The sequence below is a fragment of the Varanus komodoensis genome, unplaced genomic scaffold (genome assembly GCF_004798865.1).
Source record: "Varanus komodoensis strain SLA01 unplaced genomic scaffold, ASM479886v1 scaffold8, whole genome shotgun sequence".
Taxonomy (NCBI): domain Eukaryota; kingdom Metazoa; phylum Chordata; class Lepidosauria; order Squamata; family Varanidae; genus Varanus; species Varanus komodoensis.
The window spans coordinates 34,674,966-34,698,249 of NW_025336481.1; the positions used below are offsets into that span (position 1 = coordinate 34,674,966).

At 39.8% G+C, this 23,284-nt stretch overlaps 1 protein-coding gene across 2 annotated transcripts in view; it reads right to left on the bottom strand.

The window, feature by feature from the left end:
- Positions 1–19,969, bottom strand: part of MICU3 (mitochondrial calcium uptake family member 3) — a 50,850-nt gene extending 30,881 nt beyond the window's left edge. The window contains exons 1-4 of one of the 2 annotated variants that reach the window (XM_044455212.1): positions 19,590–19,968; positions 6,191–6,344; positions 3,311–3,342; positions 1,005–1,083 (exon numbers count right to left, since the gene is read on the bottom strand). In XM_044455212.1, coding sequence (XP_044311147.1) covers positions 1,005–1,083; positions 3,311–3,342; positions 6,191–6,344; positions 19,590–19,931 — 607 coding nt within the window. In that variant the 5' untranslated portion in view covers positions 19,932–19,968. Of the gene's footprint in view, positions 1–1,004; positions 1,084–3,310; positions 3,343–6,190; positions 6,345–19,589 lie in introns of both variants that reach the window. The other variant, XM_044455213.1, reaches the window with a different exon arrangement.
- Between the last annotated feature and the right edge of the window lie 3,315 nt (positions 19,970–23,284).

Consider the following 23,284-nt stretch of genomic DNA (forward strand, 5'->3'; position numbering starts at 1 on the left):
CTTTCAGACCAAGGTCAACCATGGTTAAGTGAAAATGTAGTAACTGTACAAGTGGATGCAGAGCTCCTGCTGTATTACATCTCAACTAGCCCCAAAACAGACTAGAAAGAAGCAAATACTTGTGTATGAAATATATGATTTCAGTCATTGCTTCAAATTTGTAGGCAATCCAACATGAAAGGCCTGTTTGTGGGCTTTTGCGAGGGAAAAAAAGGATAAGAATATATAACATAGATACACTATGTACTGAGTTCTCCCAATAACTGAAAATTTAACAAATAAAGTTAATCTGCTTGAAAGGAAATGATATTTTAATTTGATAAACTGATATACATAACTGTAGAGGTGCTTCTTAGAATTAAGATCATCATGCAAGCTATCAAATCCCATTACTGTCTCATACCACATGTGTATGACAGCTTTACCCAATATTGGTAAAACACTTTGCTCCTACCAGAAAGAAGAAACTCAAGGTACAGGTTACAAAGGCAGGAGTGATATTGGGTTGATCTCCTTCTGCAGTGATGGTTGTTGGAGACATATGGAAGGTCAGTATTGTACTTGCTCCTTTTCAAATTTGTGTAGATTCTGTTCTTCAAGATTGATCAGAACAAGGATCCCTGATTATATCAAGCCCTAACTAAAAGGTACTCAGGGATTTTTAAATTGTAGAGATGTTATCACTCTCTCTGCTGTAGGTAATTCTCAGTGATAAAGAGTGTAAATAAGCGCTTAAATTGGTTACTTTAATTTTACTCTAAATTAGTAAATCAGTCATGCTCATGATCAAATCACAAAGACAGTGAAGGAAACTTGTCTGTCCCCTACTAAAAATGCTTTGAGAAGAAAACTAGATATCCATATAGTTCAGTTAAAGTAATTTATTTATTTATAACTTTTACACCCCACCCTTCACAATGTCTCCAGGCAGAAATAGCAATACTAGTCCAGAATAAAAAGAATTTATAGTGAAGACTTTCTATGAAGCAAGTATTCCTCAGTACCTTTCTCCTGCAGATTCCGAAATAATTTTGATGACCCTTTCCAAACTGGTGGTGTTTCTAGTAGTATCTGATTCAATTCCTGAAAATCAGTAAATTGAAAATAAAAGGAATACACTGATTATTTAAAACAGACTTGGTAAGGATGCAATCCTATACCCTCTTGACTGGAAGGAAGTCCCATTGACTTATGGCCAATTTGAGAAGTACAGCATTTCACTGCAAGGTATACTAGGGTTTTTATGACAGGAACCAGATTAAGTCCCACAGTACTAGAAGGTTGGTTGCAACAATCTGCAAATGATGTAATCAAATGATGCAATCTGCTGCATCTACAACTGGAGTACAGTAGTTGCCTGAAATTCATAGTGGTTGTGTTCCTAGAGCACCCGCGAATTGTGAAAAACTGCTAATTTTGAATGTGGTAAAAAATGCCTATTTTTATAGCTTAAACCCTAAATATGTTGCTGCCTCATTCTTCTTTATGTAATGTACAGTGCTTTCACTGATGCCATAATGGTGCGCTACTGTAGCATAACCTTTTAGTTCCCGGAGCAAATCCAGTACTTCAACTTGCTCCTGGAGTATTTTAAACTTCTTCTGGTGTTTAGGTTCATTGCCAGAAGCCTTAGAAGGTGCAGGGCATTTGGGCAGCATCTTAGGGCTTCAAGAAGAACAAAACGGAGAGCACTCAGCGAACACCGGAGATGCGTCACAGGGCAGCAGCCAATCAGTGGTTTCCGCGAAATTGTGGGGGTTTCTGTGAACAATATTAGTTCACTTCCAAGGAAAATTCTGTGAAAGACTGACTGAGACTTCACGGGGGTATACTGTACTGTGTCCAATTCTGGGCTCCACATTATGAGAGAGACACAGCTAGGTGAGAATCTGTTCAGTGCAGGGTCACACGGATGAAAGCCAGATTTTTTTTTTTTTTTGGGAGGGGGTGCCATATGAGATGAGATTGAGGGAGCTGGGTCTTTTCAGCATGGAAAGTTTTCTCAGTCTCTGCTCATAGGGCTGTGTTTCCAAACCCTGGATCATTTTTGTTGCCTTCTCCTGGACCCTAATTTTCCTGCATCTTCCTTAGATCTTGGTGCCCAAGAACTGGACACAGTATTCCAGATGAGGTCTGACTAGTGGGGAACATAGGGAAATTACTACTTCTTGTGATTCAGAAGTAATACTTCTGTTACTGTATTACAAAATAGCATTTGCCCTTTTTGCAGCTACACCACATTGTTGGGACATATTCAGTCTGTTGTCCACAATTACTCTCAGGTCTTTTCTTTTTCATTTCTGTTTAGCCATGTATTCCCCATCTTGTATCAATGAATTTGGTTTCTTTTTCCTAGGTGGAGGACTTGGCACTTGTCCCTAATTGAATCTCATTCTGTTGCTTTCAGCTTTCAAGTTTATCAAGATTGCCCTGGATCTTCATTCTATCTTCTAGGATATTTGCTATTCCACCCAGGGGAAAATTTGATTATTGTTCCTTATACTTCCTCATCTAAATTATTAATAATGATGTTGAAGAGCACCTGCCCCAGGACTGAATGGGCTTCCACAGGAGGTGGTGGGAGCCCCATCAGTGAGGGTGTTCAGGGAAAAGTTGGACAAGCACATGCTGTGTATTACATGGGCAGAGACAGCTGGAGCTAAGGGTCAAATCAGATGGCCCAGGAGACCCCTTCTGACTTGATATGTTTTTATGTTTCCAATTCATCACATATAATAAAATATAAGAGATGTGTCCTCACTCATTCATAGTAGGTCAATATGAATGGGGCAGGGCAGTATTAATATCTCCATTGAACTGAACTGAGATTGTGTGAGGTTCACATTGACTTATTTTATATATAGATAAGCTGTGATTTGAACTAACTTCTAATTTATAAGCCATGGCTCTTAACCACCACAATCTACCTGGTATGAAATATCCTAACACTGATCATTTTTTAAAAAATCATACATATATTATATAAAGAATTCATATAAGAGAAGCATTTGAGAAACACTTATCAATTATACACAGAATTCAAATAAGAGACAGCCTTTGAGAAACACTTTAAAAAGCCAAAAATATGTGATACTCTTAAGATGCGATCCTGTGCAACTTTAGACAGAAAAAAATTCTGCAGCATCCAGAATGCTCCTTCTAGCTATATAGCTAGGTTTTCTTAAAAATCTAAACTTGCATAGAACTGCAACCATAAAATATAAAGGATATGCAACTGCGGAGTCTACAAATCCTATAACATTGAGACAAGTTCTAATTCTTTGCTGCATTGAAGGAAACTGAACCTCACCTGTTTTGAAAGGCATTTCCATTGTTTTGCCCCTAAAACAAACACAAAAAATAATTATTTAAACAAATATATAATTGCATGCACCAATAGAATAAATCAATATCTACATGATCCTATCAATTCAATACAACTAGGGTTAATAAGATGTTTTTAATAACACAATTTAGATGTTGAATATTCCTTATGTGGATCGTATTGACATATGGTGGGAATGTTAGGTAACTTCTTATTGGCCATGCGCTATAACTTATATCGGACACAGAAGGGTTTACACCCAGTGTTGATCTTATTTATTAGAAAACATTTCAAATGGTTGTCCAAACAGTAAAAATGAACAAATGTTTGTAAAGATGCTCTATGCCCAGCATTAGAAAAACCTGTAATCACTAAAACACAGTGTTACATTAAAAAGGAGTGGTTGTTGAAATTTACTGAACTAGCCAAGGTGGACAAGTTAACTGACATAATACATAGAAAGAATGGTACTCAGTTAAATGAATTGCTGAATGTTTACATGTTTTAGAGAATACTGGACTATATAATGGGGACATATAAAGCATTACAGAAATTTATTTCTATAATGTAAATCAATCTCCTTTTCTCTTTTATACTTTCTTTCCTAAGATATATAAATCAGCTTGCTAATCTGGATATATTAACAAACCTAGGCTTTAATCCCATGCTCAGTGGAATTTATTTCCCAGCAAATGTGCCGAAGGTAGGGGACCAAATGACATTTAATAAAACTAACAATCAGATTCTAAATGCACATATGGCATTTAGGCTAAGCAGCAGGCTAATTGGCACAAAATTTTATCCAAGGAGAGGGACAAAAAAGGGGCAATGATAAAAGTGACATTTGAACAGTTCTTCTGAGGGCTCAGATTATGTGAAGGAATTTGAGCCTTTCTGTAAACTGAATGAGACCTTTAGCCTATCAGGTGTGGATAGAGATATTTTTAGCAGTCGATGCCACTATTTGTACTGCATTGAGGTAATTCTCAGGAAAAGGCTGAAGACCAACTGAGAAACATTTGGTTCCCTGTATGTAGTAGTGACCTGAAACCTACGGTCACAGTTGGCTGTAAACAATGCTATGGCCTCAGACCAAAAACTGGAATGTCCAGCACCATTGTTTTCTCTGTGGAAATGGGACTGTTGAAATGATCTCTCACAGACATTTTTTCACCACATATTCACTGGATGCCTTATTTGGATTATTTATTTAAAACATTTATATGCTGTCCTTTATGACAACGTCTCAGTTATGTCTTAGTTCTGATTGCTGGGCTGGCTGTGTAGACTCAATGGTGTGAGTACATGTTGATATATATATATCAATATTACCTACAATAACAGAGAAACAACTTCTTTAGCTTATGCTACATTAGTTAGAATTAACATAACTTTATAGGATTATTCTAAACTGAGTGAAATATATATTTAATTGTTCAAAATGTATAAAGAATACACAAAGCACTTCAGTCTCAGCATTTTTAATCACTAATGGCTCCAACAGGAGATTTTCTCCCAGTGCAAATTTTGGCTTCAGAGGAGGCATTTTCCTCAGACCCAAGCAAGACCTACATTCATCCTCCACATCTATCTCCTGTGATAGCCTTATCCTCCATGAAATTGTTGCATTTGATTCATCAAGGATACAGTGAGGAAAGATGCCTCTTCAATTACTTACCCAGGCACTAAAAATCTTCCATAGAAATCTTTCTTTTGGTTCTCAGGTCCTCAGAGATGAGGTAGCCTGTTACATGAGATTGGGCCTTCTCAGCTGTTGGCATCCCAATTTGGAATACTCTCCAAAGAAGGCCTGCCTGACACCAAGTCTGTCTTTTTAGTCTCACATGAACAACTTTTTAATTTGCCTGGTCATTTTATATCTTACTGTTTCAGTCTGATACCTTAGCCCAACCTGATATTAACCTATTATTCTTGGTTGTTTTATTTTTGTTATGTTTTGATTTTGTTTTATTGTATTTTTATTCATTTTTACCACTCTGAGAACCTTTAGACTGAACTCCATCACAGAAGCAGATGCATGAATAAACTTGTGGAAAAGATGCATTTTCCATTTTTTCCAGAATCCTAATAAAGAGAAAGATTTCCAAACCACCTCAGGCAGGGATGTCCAAACTTCCAGAGTTTAGGAATATCAAAGTACAAAGGCCTGACTTCTGAGTGCTACTGTCCTTTGCTTTCACTCTGACAGAATAGCAAGCTGTCCCAAATTAATTGGTGCAAGGAAAGGAAGTCTTTTCAAATACTTAAAACCAGCACATTGAACTTAATACAAAAACAGATTGCTTAGAGTTTAGTTTTCTATATAGAAAATGTATTGAACTACTTCTGTTTAAAGGGCTGATTTCTGAAAAATCCATATTCTGCACATATACATGGTGCTACCTTTTTATTCTTCTTTCTAAAACGATATTTTCCACAATTCTTAGCATACCACAGACTGGTTTGGGAATGCTGGGAATTGTTGGACTTTTTTCTGTTTAAACATGCTTAATCCTGTAATCCCCATTCCCAGTTATAACCAAGCTAGATATGCATAATTACAATAGACTTCATGCATCCTTCCCTATCTTTATTTCTCCCTCTTCTCTTTCAGTTGACTCCAAGCTTGTCTGGGGCATGGATCTGTCTATTTTTTCATAGACAACATCTGCCATATAGCAATTTAAGTTTTTAACACTTTTTGTGCCTTATAGAAATCATGAGACCAGTAATATTTCCATTTTTCTCCCTTGATATGCCAAAGCTCATTGAGTTCACATTTGAGAATACTAATACAGAAGTGAAAACAATAATTTGTAAACTTTAATTGTAACTGTCACATTGTGGAGGTAAAGCCATACTTACGTCTTGGTTCATCATTTGTAACAGATTGAATGAAATCATATGGTGTCATAAATAGCTGCCCTTCAAATTCTAAACTGGCAAACATACGAAACCGCTGCTCCCGGGAAGTTGCATACAGATCCAAATCTTCATAACCTGGTCTGCTTTCTGTGAACTTTTTAAAAGACAAAAGAAGCCATGAGTGTATTAGTTCTTTCAATTATTGTGATTCTTTTAGCTCTGCCTCACAATCTCTGTCTGTCTCACATTCTAACTGGCTCACCTTCTCTTCACCTCCAGTCCCGCAAACATTCTTCCTTGATCACACAATTATTATTATTTTTCCTCCCTCTCGTATGCTAACCTAATTCAGCTGTATGACAACATGGTAGTCAACTGTGTATATTCTATTTCACTATAAAAACAGCTGCTATTACACAGGGAATTTTAATTATTATGAACTATCATTATACATATATATAGTCTGGTTACACTTGAAGGGACAGTCAATCAGTCAGGAAACCTGCTGACAAGTGTGCTGTCTGGATGCCACAAAATGACTTAAACAGAACTAATTTCTGTTTTTCCTATAAAGCAGCTCGTAAAATACTGCAGAGAAAGAACTTGCCTCCCACCCTGTATCAGATTTAAGGCTGCTGCAAATGTGTGTTGCTCTGGCAAAAGTGTGCCCATGTCATGCAGATTCAAACATTTTTGTGAAACATAATGGAAATCACACCTGATAGACCATGCAATGAGATCCAGGAAAGGACAAAAGCAGTGGTGAGGTAATGGGTAAGAGTCAATAAGGGTCCAGTTTCTATTCTTACTTTTAGAGATTATCTGATCCAAATCTCTTAGTAATTAGCGGCAAACCTCAAAAAAAAAAAAACTTTCATGAAAGCATATCCCTATCAAAAGATGTTAAGACTTGTGTTTACTAATCTTTTTGGCAATCTTACAGTGATGCTGTATCATGTTATAGCTCAGCACCTTTACAAAGCTGGACAGAATCATTTCTCTCAAGAAAACTGTCACAAACCTCTAAGTAAAGCCACTATCTCACTGTTTGGAAGAAATTTTAGTTTAGTGTTTGGATCTAGACTATTCCCCAAATCACCAATTTTCTCTCTCTCTGGACTGGGTTCACATGACACAACAACCCATTATGGGCTGCTACTGGGCTTCTTGAAAAGTACGGGCAAAAAACTTGCTGTTCTTGCCATGCTTGCCCAGACATCCATGAGTGCCAGCCCACATGCAAATGCCCAAATGCCACTTGGGGGCAAGATGGCATTGGCTAACTGCCTTCACCACCAGCATCATAAGCTCTTTTCAGATTGCTGCAGCTATTTTGCACTTTATATTTTCCCAACCAAGAAACTGTGAAAGCTGGCTTGAAAGCTTTGCAACCTGCTTTTGCAATCATCATTTTGGCACTCACTGACAGCTCTGCCCAAGAACCTCAGTGGCACCTTGGAGAGAATGTCAGGAATTTGAAAGCTCAACTGTGGCAATGTCCTAAGAGGTATCTGCTGCTCAAGTGTACCAGGTACCAATCCTGAATACTATCCCAAAAAGACTCCAAATGGGGTCTTTTTGGTTTCTTCTGACAGATATCAAAATGCAAGATGCTAAGGCAAAGCAAAGGAATGAGCAATCTCTGCTTGTGAAAAAAGGATGGTGTGATTCATACCCCATTTTGCAGCAAGGTCTTAATCTTTCTTTCTCATATCCTGACAATCTTCAGAGTGAAGTATATTTTGCAAGTTTCCCCAATACTTCCAAGTGTTCGGGAAAGTGCAAAAGTGTACTTTGCCTTTTGACAGTTTTCAAGGGCAGGAGAATATTTTGAGCCACTTTAGGAAAACCTCAACAGTTGTTACTTGCTGCACCTTGGCTGCCCTTGCTTTTCACATAGTATAGCAATTAACCATGGTTAAAGCAACCAGTAAAGCTTGAGTGTTATCAAGGTAGCTTTTTTGGAAAAACGAAACAAAAACAAAAATAAGCCACCATGGGTGAAACAGGCATCAGATGACATGACTAACTCTGGCTACTTACTCAAAACAGGTTATCCATGTTGTGCGAATGAACTCAGTGAATAAAAAGTACAGAGACCTTTTTAAATGCAGGTGTACATTAAACCATTTCAGAAAGTATTGCCCAATGTATTCAACATTATTATGACAGAAAAAAGTTAATTTTGACAACAAATTATGTATCTTTTCCCAGAACAAATGCAATTCTTCTGTGGAATAGTTACACTTGTTTGCAAGCTTAAGTAACTCCTACTTCTATGTAATTTATTCCCAGTAAGTTTGTATAATATTGCTGCTCAAGGAATACAGATCGTTTTAGTATGCAAATAAACTAACCTCAACAATCTTATTGTCAACTAACTTACTTGACCAACTCTATAACTTCTAACTCTGATATATTAGAATTAGAACAAATAACTTAAATATCAAATTAACTTAAATAACTTGCAGGACAAGTTAGGACAATTAATTTAAATATCAATATGATAAGCAGCTCTTTAACAGAATTCAAATGAGAAAGGCTTTTATACTTGACATTTTGTTTGTTCACAAAATAAAACAAAATCAACAAAATTATTCAAATGAACCTTTTCATATTATGCTTTGAATTTTGAGTAATCCTTGCCCTAGAAGGAGCAGTCTTTACCATGTTAGCAGATAGTTTATACTAGTGTACAGTCATGATAGTGTAGTCATAGTCCTATGCACACCCAGCGGAAAAGTTGTGCAGATAACAATAGCATACCATCACAGTTGTAGCCATTCCCCCAGCTACTCCTCCAGTGCCATACCATTCATGGAGCAGTATGAGGTCAGCATCACTTGCTCCTGCATCATTCAGGCATTAAAGAAACCAATGCTATGGAGTGATGGGAATCTTTCTGCCAGGGAAGAACTATAGTAAGCAATAATGAGATCTGCAACTACACTGTCAGAGGAGCATCTGCTGATACCTTACTGAAGAGAGCACCAGATTGGGACACAGTAACAGGTTTAACTCCCACCAGGAGAAGGGTAGAATTAAAGCCAAGCTCACCTTTTGCATGCCTTACCAGCAACAGCCATATCAGATGCAAAAGAAATGGAGCAGGAAGAAGTAGAACGCATAGATTACATTTTGCACAGGTGTGCTTGCCTCAGCAACAGAAGAGGGATGGACACTGCACTGGGCATGTCACCCTTCAGCTGCTGGCCCACAGACTTAGCCATATATGCCAGGATCAAGAAGGTGCCATAAGAGCCTTAGCTTATTTACACATGGTGCCAGGTTCAAACTCTAGGTGTTGACTTCCAATAGACAAAGTTGGAAGTCAACTTTGAGCAACTCTGAGTATGAGCATACTGGGGGGACATTGCATTGCCCTATTGCCTGGTTCTCACATAGTGTCTTTTATACTATGTGGATCCTGCCTCATTTCTATTAATCACTACACTATTAATTTCTATTAATTGCCTTCCACCATGTTCCTTTGGTTGATTGCTCGGGCCTGCTAGTTATAATCCTAAAATACTTTGTTGTCCATATTATCCTTGTACCCCATGGTGACTGACTCTATGGTTCATTACGTCAGCAGTAACTAGGAAGCTCATGAGATTTAACTCTACATTGGAGCCCAGGTGACTGGTAGCAGGAAAGCCCACAAGCCTTCTCATACTCAATCCCCTCAGTCTGTGGCTGGATGTAAAACCTCGGACAGAGAGGTGGAGGAGGATTTCTCTCTGTTAATCCTGTTAATGAAGAAACAGCAGGTATAACAAAGTAAACACTTTTACTGAACTGCATTTAGGTTGGATGCATACTGGAAGCAGGATAGAAAAAGTGGTTTGTCATTCTTCTTGTTGTAGCAAGGTTTCTCTGCCTTTGAAAGTTGCATGACAGCAAAATTACAGGCTCATTGAGCAACATTGTACTATGGCTTCACCTGTTACATCAGTGCATCAATCAGTATGCAAAGTACAGCAGCCAGAACAAGAGGAACAACTGGAATCACCCTGGTCATAGCTAGTATGGCAGTAGGCTTCACTTGTTGTCTGAACCAAAGTGGAAGTGGGGAAAATTTCTTGCTTTGGTATGTGATCAAAGGGCTACCTGTAAAGAGCACAGACAATCATGAATAGCAGTCTGCACCTGTAGCACATAGTCTCTGGATTCAGAAGCGCAATAAGTGTTAGTGCAGGAAAAAAGAATGTTGTCGTCTGGTCGCTTTTCCAATTTGCCTTCTTTCTGCCTGCCTCTTCCTTTTGAGAAAAGAGACTGTAGTGACTGAAACAATACTTATCCCTCCCGCAAGGAGTTGTACTGGAACCCTGTATACAGTAGCTAGTTTGCTGTACCATGTAATCCTGCAAAACAAAAGGCCGCACGTTTGGCTAGCACCACCTTTCCCATTCTGTAGGAAACTATATTGGATGACATAGAAGAAATGGTCTAGATTTTTAAAAGACTGGATAGACCTATCTCATAAACCATGCCGTAGTTTCTACATGTTTTATGGATGCATGTGCCATGAGTCATAACATATGTGCTGCAGCAGATATCCATTTTAGAAAATGGTGTTCACAAACACATGCAAACCATAGGGTCTGTCCATTTGCACTGTATTCCAATGTCTTGCAAGGATACAGTGGTTGGAGTAAGATATACACTGCAATCATGTGAGGTATTCTCCTCACCCCCTTTGCTCACTTGTTTGTGGAACATTAGTCCCACATTCTCAGCTGGAGAAATATAGCAGAATCTCCACTTAGATATCTGAAGTCTTTGAGGTGTAGTTGAAAGGCAGGGGGTAGGGAAACTTGTGCCCTCCAGATGTTTTGGACTATAATTCCCAATATAACTGACCACTGACAACGGTGTGTGGAGCTTATGAATGCTGCAGTCAAAAATATCTGCAGGCAGAAAATTACCTGTCCCTATTATAAAGTTTATGATAACAACTTATTCTTCCTTTACTTATTTTGATCCGGCCTGTGCAAAGGGCTTCCTATTTGTGCCAAATTCCTTTTTGCCACCACCTTTGCCATTACTTTGAGTACACCAGATCACCCTGGTATACTAAAAGTGTGCCCAAGAAGAGGACAGAGAGATATAGCAGCTTATCATCAGAAGTGCAGGCTCTTTGTTAGGAATTGTAGGAGGAAAAGCACACAGCAGCAAATCTTGGCTCCTCAAAGGGAGTCTTAAAAAAATACTGTATTTTTCATAAGTTACATCGGTACAGTGGTTAGAAATGGTGTCTGAGGGAGCTTAAGCTTACTCCTCCCCAATTGCTGCCCATTTTGGGCCTCTCTGCCAGCAGATCTGTGCTGATTATGGTGTCACACTCTTATGATATGATTCACCAGATCAATTAAACAGATTAGGCAGCTGTCTGATGTGGAATAACTCAAGGAGTATCCATCATGCTAAACTGGAGAAAGAAGTCTGGTTTCCTTAATAATTTAAATCCTTTTGATCAATTAAAACAGTGTTCCTAGTCAATCATTACAGCACATTTTCAAATGTTTACAATTATTTTAATTTTTCATAATTTCAAAATTACACAAGAAATCTTTTAGGAGGCAAGAAATGTTTTAGGAGAGGCATCTTTCTTTCTATGCATCTTCTAACATTGTAGCTGCTATAGCATATACATATATCATAAATCCACACTGGGAAATATATTTTCCCAAAATGCTATTTTCTTCAGAAACACTATTCAAGTACATATGTATTAAAATTATATTATTTACTAAAATGCGTTTAATCAGCCAACAATCTTACTGAGAACATATATAAGGAACTAAAATTCATTTTGCAGAAAGCACAGTCATAGTATTGCTATAGATTCCCTTTCATATATTTTAAAGTTGTAACTAAGCTCTAGCTAGGCCTTACATTTAGTTAAAATCTAGTAAAGCATGACATCATTTTTTTCCTAGATTGAAAAAAAAGAGAGAAGAAACAAATGGTTCATTGCCAAGAGTTGCTCTCATGTTTCCTTAAGGTCAGCAATTCCTCTGCTTCGCTCTAAAGCCAAAAAGAAAAAAAGAAAAAAAAGTGATTTTCCCACGGAGGAAGGGCTGAACACTAGATAAAAGATCCTAATGCATGGAAACTGATGCCAACAGTGGCTGAAGGATGTAACTCAACAATTATATTCATTTTCAAATGTCTAAACCACACATTCTATTTTATCCCCCTGCCAATATCTACAAATGAGCCTGTCAAAATATTTGCAAAACTGAATTATTTATCCTACATTAATTCCAAAGGGATTCATTCCAAAGGGATAAGAGAATTTGGTTGAGAGTCTCATAAAAACACTGTACAATGAATTTTTTTTTTTAAAAACTATTATAAAAATGGTACTACCAACAACTAATCTGAGGTGATGGGAGCAATGTTGATGATTAAACTGATTTTTACACTTGAATCAAAAGTGTAAACACATATATTATAGAATATATTTTCCCCAAATTCCGTAAGATGTTATCATGTTCAACCTTCAAGCACGTTCTTAAAACTTTTATGTAAGTTAATTATAGAAGATTTAAAAAAATGAATGAGCAATTTTCACATTCTTTGATACAGAGTACATTTATTTGACATTGGTGTGACTCTATAAAAATAAAGGAAATGGAGAAAAAGAAAACAATTTCAAAAGTTGTGCTTTACTCAGCCCCAGGCTAATATAATATGCTCCCAAGTAGATAAAAGGGGTATAATTTTGTTTGCATGCTGGGTGGCCAAAAGGTTAAACATCAAATTCTTACTGTGGGAAAATCCCAAAGCAGACAAAACTGTTTTGGTGCTTACCAAATTGTAAAGTGGACAATACTAGAAGTCCTGTTGTCTGATCATCTTGAATTGTTATATTTTATATGCATATTTTAAAATAGAACTAATTTTATAATGTTTTTTATCATAACTTGGAAGGCAAAAAAGATTTGGGTCAACTATATCACATTCTCTAAACACTCTTGACTAGTCATCTGCCACACTCTCTACAGATGTACCATACATTTGCCCTGCACTAGAAAATCCTTATTTTGGTCAGTGAAACTTCTATTAAACACTGTTATGTGGTCTTGCAATATCTACCTTGTCACAATATCTTAATGCAGAATTGAACAATTTAACACCTTGCTGATGTTGTTGGACTGCAGGTCCCATTAGTCCTAGCCAGTATAACTAATTGTGAAGGATGACAGAAATGCCCTCCTCTGTTTTAACCCCTTGCTGCCAAACTATTTCCTATTTTGTGACCCACACTATGACAACAACAAATCCTATCATGCATTGTGGAACATATTCACACATACTTCTGAACATTCCAAAATTCCAAGGACAAAATCTTTGTCCTACATTTCCAGGTCAGCACTTCTCAGCAGGATTTATTCAAGATACATTTGCATCATAAACAAATTCTACATGTAACACTTTAGCAGAGACAAAAACCAGTGCTCTTTTTGGTCATAGAATGCACCAGAATGGAGTTCTGGCACCATTTTTCAACAGATTTTCCAAGTTTTAAAAGTAACTTTTAAAAATTTGATGTTTGGTCCACGTGGATTTGAATCGCCCTGTTGACCGTAGCAGGTCGGCGGCAAAATCATGAAAACGGTGCATACAGGCTGCTTGTGTGTCGAATCCGATGCATGCGTACTTCATCCACACTGGTTGTGATGGCACTGCTCAGCTTGTGATTGGTCATGTGGTCGCGCGCTGAGTGCTTACTGCGGGCGGCGACCATTATGTTTTGTTACACAACTGATGTGTGTGGGTGTGTGTACGGTGATTGACTACGTGTGGAAGGTAAATAATTTCATGAGTTCCGGCACCTTTTTTCTTACAAAAAAAGCACTGAAAAAAAAATACATAGTTTTTAAGAAAACGGGCTGGTTTGAGCAAAACATTAAATCAAAGTTTAGCATGATCAAAAATAAGCCTAGTCTTTCATTTGACTTCCCTTCTGCCCCCTTCCCCTCCAGCATGATTTTGAGGAGCCTGAATGGATTTGCTTCCAGTTCAGATCAGCCACACCCCATCATGGTTTATGAAGCCATGACTCTTCTATACCATGGTTTTTGAAGCTTTTAATTTGGGTTTCAAATTGCTGTTATAGTTTTAAGGTTTTTAACATTTTACTATGAATAGTATCTGATACTGCTACTGTGCCTACACTTGTTCCATTGCATCCACAGGCCCTGTCTCTAGTGGAAAAATAACTAGTGTTTTGGAAAGCAGCTCTGGAAATGAACAGAAATGTTTCCCTCTAGAACAGGACAGGTCAGCAAAGCTTCCTTCACTGAGTTCCATTAACTTGTTCCCAGTTTGGAAATAAGCCTTTCTGCTCTTTCCAATTGCCTTATGAAGCACTAGCTTCCCATCTTACTAGCAGAAGATTCCGTGCAGTCAGCATTGGATACTTCTCACTTTCTTTACCTGTTTATAATTTTCCTTTTCTGAATTTTTATATGCCAATATGGATGGTTCCAGAAAAACAGTACAGAACAGCAAGCAATACTGATACTGACATATTTCCACTAACTAAAGTTACGATTAAAATTATGATGGCCTAATAGTCCCTTCAATCAGAAACTTTCTAATTCAGTTTGGTGTTCAGATGGGAGTTTAATTGTAGTTAATTTAAAGCAAAGTTGAAGCTTCTGGTCTTTTCACAGCCATGCTGAGAGGAAAGGGAAGAGATTAGAATCCTAGGAGGAAGCAAGGCTTCTTCTTGTAATTATAGAATCATTTTTTAAAGGAAATTCTAAAGGCACAATCACAAACAATTCCAACAAGGAAAAAGTGTAGAAAAGAACAGAAGAAACCCTAACAAAAAATGACATGTATGGGAAGAAGGCCAGGCAACAAAGGAAGACATTCCTTTGAGCAGTACAACAATGGGACCATTTACCTAGGGAGGTTGTGGGTTCTCCCACACTAAAGGCATTCAAGATGCAACTGGACAGTCATCTGAGAGGGATGGTTTAACCTGCAGTTCTACACTGAACAGGGGATTGGACCCAATGGCTCTCAGGTCCCTTCCAACTCTAAGATTCTATGATCTGTAGTCACCTTGTATGTAAGTATGATGGCCTAATAATCCCTTCAGGCAGAAAGTTGTTCCAGTGCTTCTAGTTTCATACTCCTTGTACTTGTCAATGAATCAGTTTATCCCAATGCTGAATATGTCTGCTCACAAAGCATCCAAGGCCCATGCCTGAAACCCACTTAACTGGTTGGGAGTAGTTCACTACTTCTAAATTCATATGCTAATAAATGCATATTTCAAAGAGGTTAGGACTGTTTGTAGTATCTTCAGTGAGAGCAAAAATAGAAAAGTAAACAATGCATATTGAGCTTTAAAATGATCTGAGAGTGGAAAATATCAGATTAGGAGAAATGTACTTGATGATTTAGCCAAGATCATTCGGTACCTTTGGATCTAGCAATGGGGAATCTAGAAGTCTTCTTGCCATGTACAGTAGGACTCCTTAAATTCTTGCACAGCATCCCTGACATCACAGGAATAATGCACTTTCATTCCTTGTTCCCAGCATCATTATTCTATAGCTTCAGTAAAATTTCCTTCCAGTATAAGAAACTAAGAATCTTGAATTATGTCCAGGAGCTGTACTTCCTGCATATCATCCCCATTTTCCCCACCTTCAGAGATATGCATTCATATTCCACATATAAAATATTTGCCTCTGAAATTTAAAAAGTGTGTGCACACATGCGGGTGCATGAGGATGGGGGGACCAACAGAGGCAGTCAGAAGACAGAATGACTGTTGTCTCTTTGCTGTACTCTCAAGTATTTGTAAGTCCTCCTGAGACACAGAATGGTAGGCACATCAGCTGTTACAGCAACCAGATAGTGAAGTCTTTCAGCAAGATGCAAGTATGTGTTTCTCAACTTTAAACGAATTTGCAACCATGTATATATCGGACACAACTTTGCCACTAACAGCAGCAGCAGCATATATACACTTAAACCAATGGAAAACAGAAATGCCAAAATAAAAATACTAAATAGCAAATAAGAAGCTAGGACCTGACAGAAGCTGTCCTTATCAGTTGCAACTCAAGTGGCTGTTATAGGCACAGTATTCTTATCTTCCAGCATTTTGACTGCAAAAGTGAAGGGATTCTCCTTTGCTGGTCTACCTTGCTGCACATATGCATGTTGATCATGCACAGAAGTGTTGTTGTAGTTAGTCGCGAAGTCATGTCTGACCCATTGCGACCCCATGGACAACATTCCTCCAGGCCTTCCTGCCCTCCACCATCTCCCGGAGTCCACTTAAGCTCACACCAACTGCCTCAGTGACTCCATCTAGCCACCTCATCCTCTGCCGTCCCCTCCTTCTTTTGGCATCTATTGTTCCCAACATTAGGCTCTTCTCCAGGGAGACCTTCCTTCTCATTAGGTGGCCAAAGTATTTGAGTTTCATCTTCACTATCCGGCCTTCTAAAGAGCAGTCAGGGTTGCTCTCCTCTAGAACTGACCGGTTAGATCGCCTTGTGGTCCAAGGGACTCGCAGGAGTCTCCTCCAGCACCACAATTCAAAGGCCTCAAGCCTTCGGCACTCAGCTTTCCTTATGGTCCAGCTTTCACAGCCATACATTGCAACTGGGAAAACCATAGCCTTGACTATACACACTTTTGTTGGCAGGGTGATGTCTCTGCTTTTTAGTATGCTGTCTAGATTTGCCATAGCTCTCCTCCCCAGGAGCAAGCATCTTTAAATTTCTTGGTTGTGGTGATCTTGGAGCCCAGGAAAATAAAATCTGTCACTACCTACATTTCTTCCCCATCTATTTGCCAGGTAGTGAGAGGACCGGATGCCATGATCTTAGTTTTCTTAATGTTAAGTTTCAAGCCAACTTTTGCACTCTCCTCCTTCACCCGTATCAAGAGGCTCTTTAGTTCCTCTTCACTTTCTGGCATGAGAGTGGTATCATCTGCATATCTGAGGTTGTTGATATTTCTCCCAGCAATCTTAATTCCAACTGGTGATTCATCTAGCCCCACCTTTCTCATGATGTGCTCGGCATATAAGTTAAATAGGCAGGGCGACAGTATACAGCCTTGCCGAACTCCTTTCTCAGCACAGAAGTAGAAGGGGCTATATATAGATCTTGATTTGGATTCAGAGATGCACTGGCAGCATGATTAGATGACTTCCTCATCCCTTTCTTCCATTGCAGCCGTTGCTCCTGATGATCCATGGGCTTTCTTAAATGCTGTGGTCTTGGAAGGTTGCTGAAAATCAGGTAGAAGCATGTTCTAAGGGCACTTATTAGCTATGGGGCATATATTAGCTACTTCCTATGTCATTACTGGCTCCAAGTATCAACCCAGCTCTCTTCTTAACCTGAAAATGTTACAGGCAGTTTTTCCTCACAATTTTCTCTCATAAAGGAAGCCTCCCCCTTCCCTAGTTTCTTTAGGTTTATATCTGGCTATTAGATCAAAGCTGGGGCTTAAAGTTGCTATAGCAGTTAGGAGGAAATCATCCTGAACAGCAGAGGCACTCTACATTTGGCGTAAATGGGGCTGTGACTGCCTGGCTGTCTCCCACCACTTGCTGCTGCAACAAGGTATATTTGATCCAGTATTTCCTGGTCCCAAACATGGTCCTTTCTTACACCTCTGCAGAAACATTAGTAGAGCTGAGCATCTGCTCTGTCCTCCACCCCAACAGTTCCAATGGACAATTACCATTGAGAACAGGTTACATGGAGAGCTTGATAATATAGTAAGACAAGCAACAGTTAGTAGGAAATAGATGTGCATTTCTGTAGCAACCTGATAGAATCAAGTAAGATCAAACTAAACTGGAGATGGCTAAAAGTTATGGAAGCATGGGTAGCAACAGTTCATCTAACATTTTGTCTACAGCATATTGTAGCAATATCACAGAGGAAACTGTTTTATACTATTGAAGACAAGATGCATTTAAATTGAAAAATTATAATGAAAAATTCCATGGCTACCTGGATTGCTCTTATTTAGTATAAATATCCTGTGCAAAATTGTTAAGTATAGCATTTTTGACAAGCAAAACTGTGTCTAGATTTGCTCAATAGCCATTGTTACATACTTGTATATTTCAGATACTTGTAAGAATCAGAAAGTACACAATGAACTACCAAATGAAAATCTCATCTGCTTGAGGTATTTATAGGCATCTTATGTAAACAAAAATATGGATCTACTGTCACCAGCTGCTCAGGTTTAAAAATTATTTACACAAATCAACTGGCAATTTGATATACTTCTTTCATAAAAAGCAGGTTTTTAAAAAAGTTAGTATTAGTTTGCCAATATCAGTTAAGAGTCAGATTGGGAAACTCCTGTTTGAGTTTTGTAAAGAAAATAAAAGCCAAACACTAGTGTAGCAGAGAGCATGGCAGCTCCCATGTGAAAAAGCAGTTTCTAGAACTACTGCAAGTGGTAGGGGGCACACTACCACCCCTTCATAACACAATTAATTTCCTGCATGGAAAGCATTTTGTATGATGAGAAACACACTTGTATTGCACATGTGTCTATGTTGCTGCACACACAACTGCAGTAGGAAGTTGTGATGAATCTCAACTTCCCATGTGTAATGAAACAGATTTGTATGAACATCTTGAGAGATAAAAAACAAAACAAAACAAAAAACCAAAACTGCTCTAGGAAACTTTTCAACAAAGAGCCCAGTAGCATTTCTTCGAATGACTGAATAAATAAATAAATAACATTTACTTCCCTATATGGAACTTTCTCACCCATACAAGGAAAGGATCCGGTTTGAAAGAACTTGTGACAAATGATGACAAGCAAGGACGTTGCCAAAAACAGAAAGAGCGGGCCAGGAAGGAGAACTACACCAAGGACAGTGCATCCTTGGTAGGCAGTTTCCTCGACTCCTCTTGTTTCCCCTTTCCAAACATCAGCTGGGATAAGAAACGCTGACCCAAGCAATGTTCCCGCCACCAAGAGCAAAAGGACCGCACTGCAGAGACAGAAAGGCAGGTCGCCACCGAAACTGTGTACTGCCCAACGTGCTCTCTCCTTTTATTTTCGGACAGGCTTGTGCGTTTTACAGGTGCAGTAGAGGCAGCTACTCAACAGGTAGAGCATGCGCCATCCCTGCAGCATCTTCATCCCGAATTTCTGCCTAGCTCGATACCGTTCTAAGTGCACAGAGTGCTGCCCGGGGACGGGGGCGGCGGCGCCGCTGTTAGGCTACCGCGCCGGCCCTTTCCCGCCTCCACCTGCTTCAGCGAGAGCATCCAGCGAGGCAGCCATCCTCTCGGGCCCCGCCCCCGGGAAGACAGGAGCAGGCCGAGGCGGGGCGGTCTCTCCCTTGGTGTCCTCCTCGTCCAACACCTACCGTCGTCTCCTTGGCAGCAGCCGCTACGGGGATGGGCAGCAGTCCCCGGCCAGGTTCGCCTGCTCCTCCTCCGCCTCCTCCTCGGCTGCCTGCAAGCGTCGGCGGCCGCCGCTCCGCTAATTCTCGCTGTCGGGGCCGCTCGTAGAAGTGCTGACAGAAGAACCAAGCGAGCGCCCCGCCAGCAGCCCCCGCGGCCGCCGCGCTCAGCCCCCGCGACGCTCCGTCTCCGCCGGCCTCCGCGGCCCTGACACTCCATAGCTGCCTGCGGTTAGGCAGGTCCGGGCGGCCGCCGCGGGAGAAGCGGCAACGACGCCAGCCCAGGAGACCCCGCAGCGCTGCCATAGCGCTGGCTCCGCGAGTGACAGGGGCAGCGAAGCCGCTCGGGCAGCGGCGGCGTGACTGAACCCTCGCGAGAGCCGGGCTGCCGAGCGCGAGATGTGCTCTCCCTCCTTCCCAAATTCCCGTTACCCCTCCTCCCCCAGCCAGCCTATAATAAACGGTGCGGTCCGTTTCCTGACAGTCAATAGAGCTGAACGGCTCGCGACAGGGCGACGCTCCACCGCATGAGTCCGACCAGCCTCGGTTTTAGGAAGGTGCGCTTAGGCATCAGGAAGATGCATCTTTGGAAGCAAGGCATATTGCAACGCAGTTGCACAGTATGTCAGCCTTATTTACACCTTGCGCTGATGCCTCTCTTTGACTTTCTACCAAGAAAAGGGCACCCAGTTCTGAATGCACTTGCCAGCTTCAAATTCCACCTCATCATTAACTTTCCTTCTCTATAATGTGCTTTGCATTCTGATCCAGTAAGGACAGACCAGTAAAGGGAAGTAAGTTCAAGTAAATATATGCATAAATAAATAAAATTTCCAGGCTGAGACGAGATGTCCCCGCCCTTGCTGTCAGCATTCAGAGCCCTAGCGGACCAACAACTGAATGTCACTTCCGTGCTGCTGACTGGACAGTGCTTTCTGCTGCACCTCAGGGCAGCAAAATTTGCAGGGCAAGCTGCATGGTACAGTGTAATATCTCAGGACGCTCACTGTGCCTGATGGCAGGGCTGGTGCTGTACGATGGGAGCCTGGTATGCGGTAGCCAGTAGGAAGGCCAGCTGCAATACAACACTGGGTTCCTGTACTTGGAACATTTTAGTAGGTGCACTTTGCCATGCAAACTTGCACACACTATTTTAGATGCTGGAGCTCTTTTGCACATTTACTAGCCAGATTCTCCTAGGAAGGATATATATGATGGTCATCCCCAGCTCTTAGCCTCATCATACTTTCCCTGAATATGAAAGTTCTATTTAGTCTTAGAACTGCCAGGATGTTCAAAAAACCTACACATAAATTTGCCAAATTCCTTTAAAAAACACCACTTCTATCACTTTGCATCAAGGGCTGAGCCCCAGGTCAATCCTTGCCTCAGGATTCTTTTCAAATACCTCCATTGTTCTCTCTCACACACACTCAATTCAGCAGAAATTTATTAAGAAATTCAACTCTTATTTCCTATGGTTGGACTAAGGAAAAGGTTTTTAATCAAATAACTTAATGGGCTCACCATTGCAGTGATGTCTGTGTTATCAACAAGGTTTTACAAATGGCAGTTGTTTAGCTAATTACGTATCACTGCTGGTATTTTTTTGCATTTCAGTTCTGATATCACTGTTTGCATGTCCTGACCCACCCCTGCAGACATGAATATAGATCAGTCAGTTTGAAGCTGACATGTTATGCATTTGATAAAGTTGACAAATGCTTATACCAGAATAGATATGTTGGTCTTTAAGGTGCTGCAAGACTCTGTTGTTTTTGCTGCCACAGACTTAACATGGTTGTTCCTCTAGAATACATATAAGATGACATCCTTTTATAACCTGATCCAACATATGCTTACTCACAAGCAAAACCTATAGAGTTCAGTGTGAGATATAATGCATTGGCCTTTGATGCTTCATAGAATGTAATTAATTGTGCTTTCAGTAGAGCCCATGGACCAGCTGGAAGCAGATTGTCCTGGAACAGAAGCCTGAACAGCAAGAATCAGGTAGAAAGTTATATCCAGAAGACAGAGCTTTAAGTGCTGCAATTCTACTGTCTATATTGCCTATTCTCCTTGAAGTAAATCCAAGTTATAGGAAAAAAGTCTGCCAAATGTGGGCAGTCTTTCAGAAAAGGAGAATATTTTATTTATTTATTTAGGGAACGTCTATGCTGCCCCATTCGCTAAAGCTTCGGGGTGGCTCACAAACATAAATAAATAACATCATATAAAACAATATAATTTAACAGTATAAATTAAGTATAAATATAATGCCACTAAAAGCCAGAATCCAGTTGTGTGCAGAAATAGTGCCACTGGCATGATGAATACACAAACAGCCTTCAGCTGAGACAAGGGTGACATTTAACCATCTCCAGCATTGAAGGTGGTATTCTGTCTTCTCAGTCAGGAAAAGTGAGATGGCCTTGTATGTGCATTTGCAAGGGTGTCAGTTCTCTGATGCTTTGCCTGAGGAACCTGAACCTGTTGCCTTAAAGGTTAAGGACAGTCTGTATGGTGATGGCAGACTTAGTCTTGGACAAGATTTGAGAATGTGAAATCCCTTAACCAGATTGCTGCTGGCCTGCTCTAGATCAGTTATCATCCAAAGCATCTGTGGGTCAGTACCGTTTAGCAGTACTTTTGTTTCACTACTAATGCAGAATTATACCAGCTTCATGTTAAAAGTAGAATAGCATGACTAAATTACAAGTAGACATTTATGCAGAACTGCCCAGTTGGAAATCAGCCTGGCTGTCATCTTCAGCCATGCAGGAGTTTCCGCTTGGTTGGGTAGTCACACATCAACATTCAAATCTGTGTTACTAATAATCAGAGAGTATGCTTCTATTGTTGCATTTTCATAGCTCTTTTGTACACATTAAAACTATGTGTTTAAGAAAGGAAACAGATCATAGCCAGAAGAAAGTTGAAGAGTTTTAAAACAACTTGTTGTTGTTAGTTGCAAAGTCGTGTCCGACCCATTGTGACCCCATGTACAACATTCCTCCAGGCCTTCCTGTCTTCCACCATCCCCCAGAGTCCACTCAAGCTCACACCAACTGCTTCAGTGACTCCAACTAACCACCTCATTCTCTGCCATCCCCTTCTTCTTTTGCCATCTATCTATTGTTCCTAGCATTTTAAGACAACTACATCTCTGGTATATGAAATGACCACCCATCATGAAGTATTTTTTTTTGTTTGCACATTACTTTTTATCTCTCCTATTGTCAAATTTCACCTTCTTTGGGCATGCATTTTGCATTTCTCATTTCCAAACATGTATGAATCAAGAGATATCTGTGCTGTATATTTCTTTAAAGTTGGAGTTTTCAGCCTGAATTTAATGACTTTCCAGTAGCACCTGCAGGCAAATCTTTTGTTCAGTTGAAAAAGAAGCAGCACATCTGTAACTACTTGTGTCTGGATGTGTTCCTAAGACCCTCCCATTAAGATGTTTGCTTAAGAACAGAAGTTCATTTTAATCTCATAGTAAGTATAAGATTCCACTTTGATTAAAGGTATTGTGCCAACACTCAAAGCTCATAACTGAAATAAAACAAGGTGAATGTTCAAGTGTCATTTTTAGAAATGTGATTAATGATCTAATGAACAGGCCTCCAAACGTATCTAATATTAATATAAAT